Genomic DNA, 17813 nt, shown 5'->3' with positions numbered 1-17813 from the left:
ATCCAGAAAAATTCTCAAATACCTATGTGGATAGGTGATAACCAGTCGAAACAGCGCCAAATAACCCAGTTAATATATATTTATTATTAATGGTAGTCAATCAATCATTCACCCTGAAGACGATGGCAGACTTAGCCTTCGAAACGTCGGTGCAGAAAATCCCTTGGACCCGGCTGGAAACCCGAGAACTCTTCCTCCAGTACTGGGTTTTGTTTCACCATGAACATTCCGAGTGTAAGGTGTATAAAACTGGGTTGGTAGGGCCTCTCTCAGCAGTAAAACAAATATAACGGAGGTGCACTGTCCGGGATATCAACATTGTGGCTACACGCCAAGCTGCTTGCGTTCGAGTGTCGCTAAGAGGGTGCGTGCGTTCAAATGACGTTATGCAGTAATGTGAGCGAGTCCGATCTCCCTCACGACTTGCGCAGACTGTTTTTATTCACGCGATCAAATTCCGACACATTCACGGCCTACAAATGAAAGGTAAAGAATTTGCGGAACTATTTCCCAACGCTCTTGCATGCATACTTATTGCTTCTATTTTAAAGGCATTATCAACTGTTTGTTCTCAGTGTGGTGAGTGAAAATCGTCGTTTTTTTAGCTATCGATGTGGAGTAGCTCGCTAGTTTCTTATTTGTCACCATTTTATTGAAATATGCATTATAGACCGTCAAAGAGGCAGTATCTGTGCATCCATGGTAGGTACTCTACGCAACCATCTGGATAAAAATACTACTTCATAGCCGTGAGACTTAAGGAGAGGCGACTTTACCCATTTGAATGTTCTTCTAGATAGTGAAAGTATCGAGTAACTGACTCAATAATTTTTTATAATCTTCTCTGGAAAACATGGAGCTCAGTGAATTACGATTTTCCTCCATCTATCAGCTGGAATACTTTACAAAGATGTGATAGAGCTCATTTTCGTGACCGAATGTAATCTCTGCATAGTGGCGCAGCGAGGGGTATAAACCCCCCCAGAGCTCCGAGAAATTTTTAAGTTAAATGTAATTTACTTAATTTGATTAATATTGCTTATAGAATAGTGTGAGGATTAACAAAATATCCCTCAGAAGGCTGTAAAACTCAGCATTTTGAACCATTTATCTAAAAACATTTTCTGGCCGAGGGGCCCCGCACCTCCCGCTTACCCTGGCGGGTATACCACACCCCCAGACACCCCAGTATTAGTTGCGCCTGAAACCCCCTCTAGCCTTAATTCCTAGCTGCGCCCCTGTCTCTGCATCCTTATAAATTTATCGGTATTCTTAGGCCAACGGGAAAAGTCTAATCCGCAGATAATGAGTAATTTCTCGGGCTTCAAGCATTCACTTGAACTTGAACCAGTTATTTTAAAATATTTGGTAGTTTTTATACATCACCAAAATCCGCACGGCTAGTCGCAATGACATCAATGCAAAGCTGAATCCAGAATAGTGCTATGGAGAGTGGGCATAAATGGAGTACAGTTATGATAAGGGTGAATTTACGGGGGGTTTAAAATGTTTTTTTATCGACGTGACATCAAAATCATCATTGATATATGGCAGAAAAACAGCGGCCGTCAGGAGTGGCACATCTAAGAATATCATTTAACATATAATTGAACGTATTTTAATTTTCGTAGGATTCTTTGTTGTAATGAAAGCAGAGACACGAGGTGACGTCCCCAAGTAATAAAACCGATGTATAGATTAGGCTCCCTACGGATATATTGCTTCATGGGTTGAGGCGAAAGCCTAATTAATGTCGACAGCCAGGCAGTGAAAGTTAAATACTTTGTAAGTCTTCAGTGGCACAAGTTTTTTCAAATCAACTTGCGTCCACGCTACGATTGCCTTTATACTAGGCATGCTGAATTTCTACATGTATAAGACTTTTTTTTACGAGGTGAATTAATAAGACTTCTTCCAAGATTGGTAGACTTAGCAAAATCATAAAATAAAGGCATCGATCGAAATATGAATCATATTTTAGGTGACAAAGGCTAAGAACTGAGAAAAATCAAACATTCACGCTGAAATTGTAAAACAGCAGTTTTCACGAACTTACCGACTCAGCCAGAGCTATTAAAATATAGTATATTAGCGGGCCTCTTTTCACATTTCGGAAGCCTGCTAGGATAGTAGCAGATTCTCGAAATATGATGCTACAGAAAATGATGAAGATCAAATGGATCGACGAAGTAAGTAATGAGGAAGCCCTTAGAAGAGTAGCAGAGAAGGGAAGCCTCATGAAAAGCTTAATAAGAAGACGGAAAAACCATAGAGGCCACATCCTGAGACTTGATTGCCTGATCAAGACAATCGTCGAGGGACAAGTGGATGGCAAGAACGGAAAAGGAAGACCTCGAACGAAATCTATGGAACAGGTAAAGAAGGATGTGAAACAGGGGTGGCGATAGAAACTAAGCAAAAGTCAAAACCAGTAAAATTTCAATAGCTTCGTTCCCGGCAGCGACCAGGGTCGAAACGGAACGAAATGGATATAAACCCAGGGAGCTAAACTTAGGGTCGAAACGAAATCGGAGTCAAAACTGCTTCGGGTCGAAAATAAAGTGAAAATCTGGGACAAAACGCAAACAAATGTTTCGCACCGGAGGGACCGCGTGCTTCACCTTCGCACAGTTTAGTTTCGACCCACGCACCGAGTACGAACAGTGGCGGAAACAGAAAAAACTCAAGGGTGGGGGGGCGCAACATATCTTGAGTTGTCTTTACTTTTAATAATAAAAGATGATCAAGTCACAGGCAAAGTGTAAGAAAATTTTATTTAAAGTGATTATAAACACGTAAAAGACAATGCCATCTTATGATATAATAAAGTTACAATTGTGGTTTTACAATGTTCGGCAATACGAGAGGAACCGCAAGGGGGCGCGCGCGCCCCCCCATCTGTATCCGCCACTGAGTACGAAGTATGGTTGAACGAAGTAGAGGTTCGGCCTACCGCCATTAGATCCACGGGGCTCTCACATTTTGACCACAAACAGGAGAGCGGTGAAAACTAACTGTTAATTTGATTTATAAGCTCGATGTTTTAACCTCTCTACATGTATGTCGAATGTAATGGGTCGAAAATTTTCTCTTTTATTCCCCTCCACTCAGCGCTTGGGATCGAAACTTAACCATGAGCAGCGGGGATTCGATTAATTTAGTTTCACTCCAGGGAGTAAAGTTTCGTCTCGGGTCGAAACTAAACTCCTCGGTGATTTTAATTTCGTGCAGGAACGAAACTAAATCTTGGCTTCGTATTTTCGTTCCCCTTCGGGTCGATACGAAACATTTTCGTTTCGTTTCACTTGCCATCCCTGATGTGAAAGAGAAGAAATTCGTAGGTGTGAAAAGATTAGCTGACAGGAGGATTAAGTGCAGAGCTTCATCAAACCAATCTTAGGATCGTGCGAAAGATCCACAGAGAAAAAAATCATCTGCCTTGACCGGGATTACATTGTGCATTGCGGGTGACTCCCGTAAAAGTTATCACCGCGGCTAGTCCCGGTATACTTTAAACCAATCTTAGGATTGTTGACCAGCGATGGAAGTGAAATTGGTATGTCTATTTTATTTTTATTTTTATTTTATTTTATTCCCAAACCACCGAATACAGCTCATGTTGGCCATTTTACATCGGGGTATTCAACAAATTTAATAATTAAACGTACTCGAACAACCATGCCCTGGGCAGGGGAAATCTACCCAGGCGGGACTCGAACCCGTGACCCCTTGTTTGGCAGGCGAGGACGTTACCCCGCCGCCACCGAGGCCGGCAAGGTCTAAATAATAAAATAAAAGTTTGGGCCAATTTTGAGATGGAAAATTTGGTGAAAGTAAATAAACAATTTTAAAAACATTCAAACATTATAATAATAGGAAATGGTATTTCATTAAATTTTATACGTTTTAATCTTAGGTAATTCTTAGCTTTAAAATAAGCCGTGGCCATTGGCCATTCGGCAATTCCGGTGAATATATATGAAGAATAGGGTAGTTTCCTTCATCAAAGAAAACGAAAAGTATTGATTGCGATTCGTTACCCACCATTAGTGTATTCAAAATATAAAAATTATTTCGTTTTAGAAATACCGGTTTAGACGAATGGCAATGGTCCATTTTTATCCTCATTGGCGCCCATGCGATGCCACTCCACGTGACGTCACAGGGACCTAGTTTCTATACGAGAAGATAGGAGTTATACATCGTCTGAGATTACCAATGCATGCATGAGGCGTAGAGCTCAGGGAAACATGTCTTAATAATCACTTATTAAAACTGGCTAAGGTCGGAAAGTTTTCTTCATTTGATAAGGTATTAATAATCCTTATTTAAGACAAGCGCTACCAGCTAGCAGGGTACTCAGCTACCCGCTAGCAGCTTGCGTCGTATCAGCGCTAAGCCTCGCCTCAAGGTCACCTCACAGGGGGGCAGCGGGAACCAGAAATAAGTCTCACGGAGAGATTTCCCGGCATTCATACTTACGCGTCGCGTTTTCGCGCGCTTGAAATTTTTCACTTTTCATTTAATCGCGAAAAATAGATATCGTCATTTAAAAATCTAAATGCGTGAAATACGTACTCCAGGAGTAATAATCTTTCGATTTAGGCAATAAAAAAACAATAGGAAACATAGCTATTATGTCTCATGGCACGATGTTTTGCTAAAATGGAAAAAAATTAAATGGGGGACCGAGTTGTTGTGGTGTCTGGAGTGTTTGCTTTCCACCCCGTGGGCTCGAGTTCAAATCCCGGCGGTGGCAGAGAATTTTCAGAGACTGCCCGACCCCTTCTTGAATGCTATGTGAAGGGCATCTCAAGCGCAACACTCCGTCCGTCGGATGGGACGTTAAGCCGTGATCCCCTTGGCGCTTTTCTTTAAGAGCACGCTAATGCCGACGCCGGGTTTCTCTCCACCCTCTCTTATCTACCCTTCCTATTGACCTAAGCTAAGGGTAACCTCCTCCTTATACCATACCCAAATTTAAATGTTCACTAAACGCTTAATTTTTTTGCAAGACGGTCATTTTATTTTGAGAAGAAAATAGAGCCGTACAGAATTTTTCATAAAATCTGAGAACACTAAGTGACAAACGTTCGTTGTATTGAGTTGGAATGACCCAATTTTAGAATTGTGTAGGATATTATGGTTTTGGAATGACATTGCCCTCGTATTCTTTTAAATAGTTTATTATAATTTCATCTCTCATATTTATGAAAAATTGGTAGGTACAGAAAATTCATTATTTTACATTCATTCATGTTAGGTCAATAAAATGTCTAAAATGTGACTATTCAACCGTGGAGCAGTTTAAACGTTATCAACAATTAGGACACAAAACATATTAAATTAAAAAGGTACCTAATGTGGACTCAGTGAAATATTATAAATTTGTGTTTCCTGAGAGAAATATAAGAATCTAGTATGGATTGAAGACATAAAAAAATAGATAAGAAATTCTTATATCTCCCTCCATTGAATTGATTCTCAACTTACTCGAACCTTATCCAATTGCAGGACAAGATATTGTCAGTTATTCTTCATGCTATAGTGAAAGCTGTTAATTAATTCACCATGGAATCTAATTCGAGGTTTATGAAAAAAAACCGACTAGTCTGTACCTATTAAAAGAAGTTTCTAACCTTTGCTTCGACAAGTACTGATTTATTAACATTTTACTATTTCAAAACAATTATATCTAAAACTGTTGGGAATAAATATCTCAAACTTTCAATATTGTGCCTTCATTTTTCACATAGCAACCGATGGTGGCTAATATATATATGCCAATGTGACAGGCCCATGCCACAAAAATTCCTCTGGATTGTACTAATAAGCTTCCATGTGGTTCAAGGTTCCATTATTTAAAAATGGATACTCAGAAGGCTTTTTTTTTACTGCAAGCGAGTTTTTCATTTGTTCCCGTTTTTGTGGTACAGATACCAATATGAATTGTTTCATCGATGATCGGAATGTGATTTTAAAATCCTTATTTCCATTTGCAAACTCTGAATAAAATGGGAAATGATATAAAACAGACATAATCATTAAGTGTGAAACATTGATAGATTTTGATGGCACAGAGGGTAATTTTAATAAAAACAAGTATTTTTTTTATTTTTACTTGTTTTCATGGTAAAATTCCGTATCATTGCTTCATACTGATACTTGTTGAATTCCATGTTTCAGTTCCTAAACAGCGAATAAAATGAGGAATAAACACCCTGTTACATATTATAAAACAATGCACTTCGGTTGGTATCTAAATGTATTCCACTTGATCAATACACTTGCATTCAAAAAGCCCAAATATACTTGGCATTCCATGTTAGCATTAAGCCATTGTTCTTTTTAATGACTGGAATGGTGTGCACAACTCATGCCCTCTTTATTTTGAGAGGAGCAAGAGCATTAACAAAACAAAGCAATTCAGACAATCTCAGTCACAAATATGATCTATCGAAGGCTTTCATGGCGTGTTCAAAAATGTATAAAAATGAACAGAAAAGAAAGTATATTATAAAATAATGTGGCTTCAATTGCGGTCGACTCATTCTGCAGGAATGCTTGCTCGTTCAAGCTACTGCTCCACACCCCGGTGCAGCTTTCAGTCATATTTTGTAAATTGATGATTTTCATGGGTGCCTTCACTTGAGAGACCTGGAAATGAAAAATTTTAAAATGTAAATTTCATATTCCGACATTAGTTTCTACTTGGGTCTTGACACCAAGCAGTGGCGCCGACTCCATGGGGCCTGAGGGGCCCCGAGCCCCCTCAAAAATTCGTTATGGGTGTGAGGAAAAAATGTGTCAGGCTTGTCGATTTCTCCGGAGTGTTCAGATATCGAGATTCGAGTTATCAGGGTTCTAATGTTGATCATGTGACTCTTATAAAATGCTTAAAAAACTTAAAAATCAATACATATAAAATTTCCCGGGGCAAAATCCCTGGTTTGGGCCCCCCAATATTTTTTGTAAGTCGGCAACCCTGACACCAAGAAACGATGGAGCGGACATTGTTTGGAAATTTGGGCCTATTTAGTTTATATTACTATATATTAGGCCCATAGTGTATATATTTCTATATATACAATGCAAATGGTTAGGCTCATGAGTGGAGCATTGTGGGCCTCCGAACGATGTGAAATCGATTTTTGGCCCTTGCATTAAAAAAAATTGAAGACCCCTGGGCTGTAAGCCACCAAGGGCCGATGAGGACGGATGCCAATGCGACCGGGCTAGCGAAACGGGAGTCTACTTTTTTCATTTTGTAATAGATTCATTCTAGAAGTCAACACAATCGATACGGCTGACTCATGGTAGAGTTAACTCTGAATTCATTTAACGACTAAATTAATTAAAACTGTGACGTTATCTAAGTTAGCCTAGTTACTTCTCAGCAGATTTATTCACTGACAGGAAATAAGCAGAGGAAGTGACAGTGGTTGTCTTCTCTTCGTGTCCTTGCGGCTAATTACTGTCAAATCTCCGTTGAGTAAAATTCTTACCCTGTAGTGTGTTGCGTATTACAAGAATAAAGGCACGTTAGCTCCTTTAAGAAAAGATTTAATCTCTCAAACAGTGTTAGTGAAGCGGACGAGATGTCGCGGAGTACAAAAAAACGAGAGAGAGAGAGAGAGAAGTGTCCTTGCTGCTCTACAGTTCAGGAGAGAGAGATGAGAGAGCGAACAGGCGCTCACAGCATTTACTGGAGGTGCACGGACAAGCTGCGTCGTAGTGTTCCCCTAGCGGCGAGAGCAGGGACTACAAAGCACGAAAGAGCGCACATTTGAATACCAAAAAATCCTCAACAAAGTGTATCTGGCTATTTAAAAGATTTTTTGATACTTTGTGCGTACAGAGATACTATGCGCAGTTGAAAAACAACATACGTGGTTATAATTAATGATGTGGCTACACTAGACCTCGATTGGAGGACTAGAAAACATTATCCCCGCGGCGTTTGATATCTTAAGAGGTTTACTGTATAAGGATGTAGCTTGTTTCACATCCTAGGAGGACGGTATGGAGTCAAATTTTCCCCCGTTATTATTTCATGTTATTGTATGTATTTGGTATTGTATGGTTTACCAACGTTGAAGCAGACACGTTGCTGGGGGAGGCTTCGGGGACTTCAAACTAACCCGAAATATTTCCCTTCCAGTGACTAATCGCGATACATCTGCTGAGGAGACCTCTAGCCCAGGGCCAACTATCCTCCGACACTCTATTTTTCCGTATATTTACATTTCATAATGTCTGCCAATAACCAACGATGAATTTAAATTTCTGCACTATGTAAACGATACAGCTGATTTTATGAAATCGATCCTTTTCTGATGCGTACGAATTGGTGACAAAATATCAGTGCGTGCAACAGGTTCAATGCATAGAATATCTAGTTACGGAGGAACGTAAGATATTTTGACGTATTGGAGCAATTTCGGTGTATCTTTTGACTTTTCTGAGTAAATGTTTACCGAAACAATTTATCCATGGTGAAAAAGAACTTTTGTTCATGTAGATCTAGTGTAAGCGGGTAATTTCATTTCTTGCTTATAAAGTTTCCTGCTTGCAAATTTGCTTCGGGTTTAGCATTTATCTGTACTGTCAGTATTTCGTATTTTAATCAATTGACGCGCTTGTGGCATTTAAGTTTTGGTATAGAACAACAGTTTTTCTCTAGTCTAATACCCATTTTCGTGTAAACATAAAATACTAATTCACTTGTTTGTGTGAACATAAAATAGCATAGTTCATGTTCGGATAATCGTGAAGTAATTCATCGCGGTACAACCATAGGATGAAGGTAATATAAGATAATTTTGCATTTTTAGTTTTTTTCAAATGAACATCAATAATATCAAAATGGAAAAAAATAATTGTTGGAAAAAAAACGAACTTAGCGAATTTCCCCAAGTATGAAAGGCGATTGCGACCCGTTTTTTAACGCTTTGTGTTATCCTCAGGCCTGCGCGGATGATAACACAATGATGGTTGCTACAGGCCTGATGATAACACGTTTAAACTCGAGTCGCAATAAATTTTCTTGGTTAGTGAAATTCGCAAAGTTTGTCTTTTTCCATCATGGAGAAATTTCACAAAGGAAACCCTAAAACGGTTCGTTTAGTTAAATTATTCATACTTACCAACATTAATTCAGAGTTTGATCCATTGAGTATATGGTATGATATGTAGTCTGCCATCAGTAGATTTTCATTCAGCATCATCGGCTCCTGCTCGGCGCCTTTCGGCATGTTCTGAAGGTACTGGCTGAGTGAAACGGGCTGGGCTGTGGCGTCTGCATTCTCCTCCTCCACGAGCAGTTGGTCAAACATTTTGGGCCCAATATCAGGCAACACTCCAACCAATGGAGGAAGTTTGAGATAACCCTTTCTCTCCGGCCTGTCGGTAGCCTTGGTTGCACTCCTGGACCTTGCAATGGTGCTGGAAGTGTCACTCGATATTGTACTGTCATTAAACGCAGAAATAAATTGATATCAATACTAGATAGTAATCGCAAATGGATCGTTTTGTGGAAATAGTTTTTTATTAGAGCTTTGGTGACTCAAAATGGTTGACTGAGTATAATTATTTAATTAAGTGTTTTACACCCCATCAGACAACCAGTTTTGAGGCTACCATAATATATATCGTATATAAAGCGAGGGCGCTCATTTCATATCATAATAATCATGTGTAGGTCACGCCTCACTTACGTTATACAATTTGTCTGCAATTTTAAATGGATCGAAAAATTTTAAGGATGTCATGATAATATTATAATATAAATAAAGCTTGTATGAATGTATGGCATTCTATGCGAAATTTTAGGATATTTTACCCAAAAAACTTCAATGCTTGTAATTATTTTCTTGGTCAAACCACATCTGTAATGAATTAGTCACTCGTGAATTGAATTTCGGTAAATTATATTTTTTTCGGCATGTAAAAAAAATTGCGAAATAAATTTTAAAAATTAAATGAACTATTCAGTATTTTCCCTCTCTTTATCTAAGGTTGAATGGAGAGGGTAAAGTAAATTGTAGTAATGGATTACTTTAAAAAATCTTCGAATTTCATCTCTTTATTTAATATACATTCCTCAGTGATTGTGATTATCGTGCAAAGAAACTCGGCCTAAAGAAAAGTGGTTTCTGAAAACTTCATCGCATGTAAATATTTTCGCGGACAAACCACATCTATAATAAAAACAGTCACTCAAGATTGTTTAAATAGCGTTAAATTATATTTTGTTTCCATTCAAATGAAATTAGAGAACACAAGATTACAAAAAGAAGTCATTGAGTGTGTTTTTGGATCCATGAGCAGATTTGTAGCAGGTTATATCTTCCAACAAATGAAGCTTGCACTCACTTCACATATCAACAATTTTAAGATGAAATTTGATTTAGACAAGCGCAGTAAGTTTTGCCACTGGGGACAAAGTCTAATTTTTATCCTACCCATGCCTGTATGACCGCCTCAAATGCATTTTATTTTATTTAATAGAACAAATGTACAGTCGATTTCAAAAGTTTTAGGACAACGTTGGTGGAATCACTTCTGCTTCTCAAGAAAATTTAGTTTCCAAACATCCTTTTGTCGTCTTTCGATACACACCGCCAAAATTTTGCTTGTGCGTGAGAAGAAATGCGTTCAAAAGGAGAGATTGCTTTATCACTGCAAAGCGATACAGGAGCCATTTTAGGAGGAAGTACAGCTACAGTTTCTCATACGCGTGAGAAAAGAAAGAGCTAAAAAACTGAAAGTAAGAGAGGGAAACTTAAACTGTCCCATACCTCCCACTGTCCCATTCCTCCCTTGTTTCCCCTACTTCGTTTACCTCTTCATAATGACGTGAAATGATCGAAACTTGCAGAGTTTTAAAAATAAATTCTGTGCGGAATATAACAATGCTTATTCCAGCCTTTTTATCAACTCACCAACCTGTCTGTTTGTCTGTTTGTTTGTCTGGTACAAATCTTGTAACTCAAATTTGACTCACTTCCTGTGAAGCAAAAACGCTGAAATTTTGCACACTTCTTCATTTCCGATGACAATACATGAAAATATAACTTTTTCTCTCCAACCCCCCTTTAACCACCCCCCAGTCAACCTATAGCCCCCCCAAAACATGTTTTTGATCTAAGAAGTTCCAAATGGTCGATTTTCGTGTTTTGCGACCACAGTAAAAGTTATCCACTTTAGGCATATCCACATAGTAGGCATTTAAAAGCATAGGGGTGGCATTTTGAAACATAGGGGGCTTACCATTCACTGAAAATTTAATAAATATAGTGACTTTTTTAGTACGTCACTTTTGGTTTTTCGGGGTCACTGAGTTTTTTTGCTTTGTGTCATATATAAACGTTGCTCATCCCCTGTAATCTAAATATAAAGGCTGGTTTTTAAAAAAAAAATTTATAAGAGCTTATTTTTGAATCTATCATGCCACTATTCCACGAAATGAACTCGCAAACCTTTGACTTATTCTGTGTACCTACTTGCCCCGATTCACAATCTTGGCCAGCTTTTTTCGTATCATAAGACCCACGTTGCATGGTATGAAGTTGCTGACTTGTGCAGTCTATTTCCTAAGTTTGGGAACCATTAGACCCTAGCTTCCGTGCTAACACGCTCGCGACAGTAGGAAAATTTCATTTTTTAAGGTGAAAATTTTCATTTTCAGCATAGCCTACCTCTTTGTGGCTTCTGTAGGGTGAGTAGTATCCATCGTTCCATCTTTGGTGATGCCATCCTGATTCCTCGTAGTGGCCATTGACATGTTGGTAGACATTGTCGCCGGCACTGCTGACTCTTCCCTGGAAATTCAGAAGGTTTATGAATTACTGCACACCGAAGACCAATGGTAATAATGCGCTTAAATAGATTTATCAATTACAATTTTGAATCCACTTTGGCACACAAGGAAGGGAAATATACGAGAGACTATTCAAAGCTTCAGGTTACCGCGGTGATGGTTTTCCATCAGGGAATAAGTCTAATTTTAATCAATAATACCCATGCACAGAATGTCACGAATAAGTCAACTTAAATATTTTCATTTGATCCGCATTTTATTTTTAACCATTTTCAAAAGCAGTTGCTATGCCAAATTTGAGCGAGATTCCATCCTATTCCCATGACATAAGGGTTATGAATTTATCCATATTTTGTCAAAAAGTCAACGTTTATAACAGGGAGGTAATGAAAAGAACTTAAAATTTCACAGCCCACCCCATAAAATCAGTTTAAACGACTATGAATATGCTGGGTGTATCCCTCCGAGGAAATAACTGATAAATAAATACATGTATCAGATTTTCTTCGCGACGCAAGTATTTTGAGTGAGGTGCAGTGATTGGGGAAGTTAATATTCTTATGGAAATTTAAGCAATTCACAGCAATTGTGAATTAATTAAATAATGAAAGATCTTTTTAATGTTAAAAACTGAGACTTCATAATTAGGTTATCTCAAGACATGAATTAGTTAGTAGCTCAGCAATAACTTACTCCAAATCTCTGTCCTCTTTAATTTCTATCAGTTGATGGACGGTCTGTAAATTTTCTTCCAATCCCATGATTTTCTTCAAGTGTATGGCTTGCAAGAATGACCTCCTCGATGGCCTACTCATGCAAGACAACAAGCTGGAAGGCGGTGTCGTCAAGATCTGTGCCACACACACCTCATTGTTGCTCATAATTCCACCCTTTATAAGGAAAAATCAGAGAAGAAAATGATTATGCGGTAAAGATAATGGATGCATTTTTTATGATTTCAAAAGTTTGGAATTTGGAAAAAAGAGATTAAAATTATTAAAAAAATATGCAAAGGCGGACGTCTGGTCATTCATAAAGGCTCAAATGTTCGCCTTTCGTAATGTTAGAATTTCTGCTCGTTAACAATTAAATGTGGAAACATATAAACCCATAGAAAAGACGAACCAATTGCATTCTAAGAACATTACCTTAGCAAATACCTTTCTCTAAAGTATTTGGTGCAGAGTTGGAAAGAGATTGAGCAAATTATGCTAAATGGAGCATTTATTTAAACCATACACACAGTTCGTTCGAAAAACAAACGTTTTCGATGTGCTTGTCTTGAAATCGTTCGGGTCATTTTTTACACTTGCAATTTAATATGGGTGGGCTCATATGGTTAACTAGGGATTGGATGCATGGGCGTACCCAGCGAGGGGCAGGAGGGGACAGCTGCCCCCTCCCCAGAAGCAAAAAATGCAAATGTCTTTAAGGAAAATATTTTTTTCAAGCAAATAATTTTAATGGCTAATAAAGAGGTGGTAAAGTTTCCTTAAAATGTTGGTTTCTTTCACATAATCCATGCTTAAATCTTACCTACAACTTGAACAACCATGGCTTGCCCCCCCCCCCCCCCAGTTTTGATCCTGTGTACGCCCTTGATTGAATGGAGACCACGTGGGTCTGCGAGAAAGAATACATTTACGAGTAAAAAGTGGCACAGGGACACGGAAAAATTACGGGAACGGATTAAAAGGTTTGATTTAATTTTAAACTATTTTATCCAAGCCTTCGTTGATAATATGCTTCGTAAACTTTTAAAAACCCCTGCGATAGTGCGTACTTTCAGGTTCAAAGACCATTCGCATGTCCCTTTCCCGCAAGGGCAAGCGCTGGACAAAGAACGAGCAATGGATTGAATCGGTTATCTAGAGTGCTTTAGTACATAATGATCCCTTCAAGGCAGTTTTCCAGGATTTTAAAAGAGCAAGAATGGAATCAAATACTTTCATGTCAATGCAGGGTGAGAGAAGAATAGAAAAACTTTAGCACTTTTCCACTTTTTTTTACTTTAAAAGCACACGAAACTTTTTAAAAAAAAAAAAAAGCGGAAACGAGCTAAAGTGTTTATATTATTGATACCTTCCACTTCATCGCGCCCGAAACCGTCGATATTGTGCAGAACAACAGCTTAAAATACTTACATATGTTAAAGTGTCTCTATTCATCGTGTTGTAGTGGCATTCCAGAACAATTGTGTCGCCAGCCATAATCATAACATCACGAGGTAGCTTCCGATGCCTCTGCAGTTCATAGTTGAATCCTTCGTCCTAGAATTAATAAAATTTTGAGTTAATAAGCTACTAAGCCTTTCTCTGAAACTTATATTATAAAAACTACTGTTAAAAATTCAAACTTCATGTATTACATCACAGGAGTAAAACTCAATGATGAGTTCTTAAGTATAACAGGATAGCTTATTGAAGGCCGTTGCGTAAGCTAACTATAAAGTGAACAAGAATGGAGTCTCGGAGTAATGGAGGAAGAATGCTCAAACTGAGAAATGTGTGGAATTAATAAGAGCAGTAGATACCAAAGTATAATCGAAAGGTGCATTGATCAAAGTCGTGCTTTGATAAACTATGCTATCGAGGAGGACTCTTATAAAAAAATTACCTTGAAAATCGGCTTCAATTCTTGGCCTTCTCTGAAATGGCGTAGGACTACTTTTCTTCCAGCCTGATTTGTCATGGGCATGATTGAGAAAATGTGCATTCCTTTTTCACCCATTATCTGAAAAAAAAAGAATTATAATTGTTAGAGAAGAGTTTATGTGCAAGACCAGTGATAGAGGGTGGCATTAAGGCTGGGGGCAGTGAATTGAGATCGTTCGACCCATTGGATTATTGAAGCACTATTGAACTATATCCTCTAAGGTACCACATCTTGTCGGATCTATTCACCGGATCATAACGCTTATGAATTTTATCATGTGTATTAAGACTATCTTTCTTCAAGCTCACCTTGATAATAAAAGATTTTATTGGACATGGCGTAGCTGTCCCGGTGAGGTGATTGACTCACCGCAACTAGCCAGATTACATAGGAGCTGTACTTCATTTCGCGCAGATGTTTACCTAGTCTGTTCAGGATTTATAGAAATAAACTTTGGATCATTCTTTTCATAGTGTCAAAAGTTTTTCCTTCCCATTTCGTTTGGGACAGTAAATATGTTTTCACTGGTGGTAATTCGCGTCGTCCAAATGACGGCGCGAGGTTCTTCCATCCCTTCCCCTACCTTGGAGGCGTCGGCGTGATCCTTAATGGCGCCGACGTGCCGCTATTATATATCTATGGTTAATAATAAAATAAAATCTTTGAAAATACTCCAAATGTTAGAAAAATAAGTGTTTATAACCATGGTTAAACAGTTTTGTCAATATAGCAATTCATGAAACTACTGCAAGAGGATGAAGTTGGTAATTTTCATAAAAAATCGAGGGTTTTCGTTTTACGTTAAATTTGTTCAACTTTGACCCCATACATATTTGTTAACATGAAGGCACAGGAAATAATAAATCGGAAAAATGATGAGCAATTTATTTGAGAATATTAATGCCAAGTTTCAACTTCCTGGCTCAAAAAATAGTTTTTGAGATTTTGGCCAGTTTTATTTCGATTTCAGCCCACTGAGCAGCGCCTCCTACTTTTCCCTTCCCTCTCCACCCCCTACCGAGGTCAGGCTAAAATATCCTTCAGAATAACGAGCTCTGCATCAGAAGTGTATTCCTACGTGATCCGCCCAGGATCTTGTTCCAATTGTCTATATAGTGCTATGTTTTCGTGGACAGAAAACTAAAAACTAAGTTGATAGCATGCAATGGCGAACCCAGGATCATTACTAGGGGGGGCAAGCCATGATCTAGGGGGAGGAAAGCCATGATCTAGGGGGGGCAAGCCAAGTTGTGACGTTTTAGCATGGAAAAGGGGAATGAAACTAACATTTTAAGAAAATTATAACAGCGCTTTATTAGTTTATGAGAATATTTCCTTGAAAAAATAATTTTATTTTAGTTACATATCTAATAAAAATCATTTTTCGTCGATTTAAAGAAAATTTGTTGAATAATTTTGTTTCAATTCAGTACTGATTTTTGCTAAAGCCTTTTGCGAATTTTGCATCTGGGGGGGGGGCGGCCATGCTGGGTACGGCCATGATAGCATGTACTAGTCGTAATGGCTGGTAATGGCCTTCAATGGTTTTTATCATTCTTTTTCAAGCAATATTTTGCCGCATATTATCTACTCTATTTTGCTGTTGTCTCAAATTGCCCGAAACAGGGAAATTTTGGTCAGTTTTTGTTTTGCTTTGGCAATATATATTTTCGTTGATTTCATTTCAATATATTTTTGCTGCTATTCTTAAATACGTAAATGGATTTTGAAACTACAGAACTTTGAAGAAGGAGCGTGATCTGGAAGTCATTCGGAAAACTTATGGGAGAGTGAATCGAAGGGGCAGTGTATATGTAATTGGGACATTGTGATCATGACTCCTAATGTGGGTGAGTAAAGTGTTATTGGTTGCCCTCAGCCGATACTTAAATATTTACCGGATGGTTTTTGAATTGATCATTTAATCTAAGTATATTTTCTAGGATTCCATTAATTTTATAATCTCATGAGTTTTGTTGGTGGGTTTTGTGGAATACATAACAAGAAACAATTTCTACCCAGGCATTATGTAACGGCTGGCCTAATAACTTAGTGATGCCAGTGATTCTATCCATTGTATCTTATATTATGCCCTGATTCTATCTATTATTGGCCCCTTCAGATCTTTGTTTCAGGAGGCATCGAATGCGGAAAAATGATGATGAATTTATTTAGTAAAAAACTTTCGTACCGTCCACTTTTTTATTTCGGCATTTAACTACGCGTTTCGACGAATAGACTTAAATATTTACCGGATTGTTTATGAATTGATCTATTGAATGGGGTTTGTGGTTCGACAGTAAATCTAATATTCTTATAAGTGTCTGATAAGTTAAGATAAGAATCCAGAATAGGAAAACATAGTGACTAGCATCATCGACAGGTATCTGATATCTGTGATGATATCGATCAAATACGTTGTGAATTTTCATCTTTAAAAAAATTGGACTGCACGAAAAGTATCATTTAATTCATTCATCATGTTGTTCCACCACATCCCGCCAAGTGCAGTTGAACTTATCAAGAATAGGCCTACCTCATCCTTTTCGAAAGTGCACCATCCGCGGACGACGAAATCCATCTTCATTGGTGGTAGCACCATGTATGGGTGGCTGCGGTGTCCAACTAGAATTGAGCCTGCGTCTGTATACCCTTTGCGGTCCGTGTAGAAAATGTCCAGCCCCGAGCGATCTGCCACCGCTGAAAAATGCCAATCCCATTAGAATCGGGAAATAAAACTTGAATGCAATAGCTTAGTATCCAAGAGATCGGCAAGAATACAATATAAATTTGTTTATGTTCTAGGCATCATCCTTGGAGCAAAACACAATTTACAATGATTGGCTCATCAAAAATCTCATTAGGTACAAGACAAAACAAACAGAAGTAATAACTATATAGCAGTATAATACAGATATGATAACGATGCAACTAAGAAAAAAGGATTTAAATTGAACAGCATTCATTGTAATATGCAGGCTGCATTTTACGAAGCACAGTTTCATTTTGCTCTGCATTGATTAGAGCCATGCATAATTTACTAGTTGGCCACCCGGCGTTACTCTGGAAGGATAGTACCCAGAGAAGGCAAAACTTAGAACTTGGAATTCATGGTCATATTGACCGCGCAATGAGATAATATGAAAGAGCGTAAGGGGAAACACGTTTTGTCGGAATGCACAGTTAAAAGAACAGCAAAGTTTTTCGTGGTCTAGTTACCTGTGAGCGGTGAAGTTGCGAGAAAAGGCAGTATTGGAACTGGATGTCACCGAATCTACTTTCACCTCGCACAGAGCGCGCAAAAAGATGTAATGCAGACATGGCAGAGTGAATGGGG

General features: G+C 38.3%; 1 protein-coding gene across 1 annotated transcript in view; it reads right to left on the bottom strand.

The window, feature by feature from the left end:
- Positions 1-5903: 5903 nt before the first annotated feature.
- LOC124171653 (DBH-like monooxygenase protein 1) overlaps positions 5904-17813 on the bottom strand; it is a 47364-nt gene continuing 35454 nt past the window's right edge. Inside the window, exons 7-13 of the mRNA XM_046550876.1 lie at positions 17013-17176; positions 14438-14554; positions 13966-14091; positions 12515-12711; positions 11700-11822; positions 9147-9468; positions 5904-6657 (exon numbers count right to left, since the gene is read on the bottom strand). Coding sequence (XP_046406832.1) covers positions 6478-6657; positions 9147-9468; positions 11700-11822; positions 12515-12711; positions 13966-14091; positions 14438-14554; positions 17013-17176 — 1229 coding nt within the window. The 3' untranslated portion in view covers positions 5904-6477. The remainder of the gene's footprint in view (positions 6658-9146; positions 9469-11699; positions 11823-12514; positions 12712-13965; positions 14092-14437; positions 14555-17012; positions 17177-17813) is intronic.

This window comes from Ischnura elegans, chromosome X (genome assembly GCF_921293095.1).
Source record: "Ischnura elegans chromosome X, ioIscEleg1.1, whole genome shotgun sequence".
Classification (NCBI taxonomy): Eukaryota; Metazoa; Arthropoda; class Insecta; order Odonata; family Coenagrionidae; genus Ischnura; species Ischnura elegans.
The sequence above is the reverse complement of the archived record's forward strand: the minus strand, read 5'-3'. Positions and strand labels throughout refer to the sequence as shown.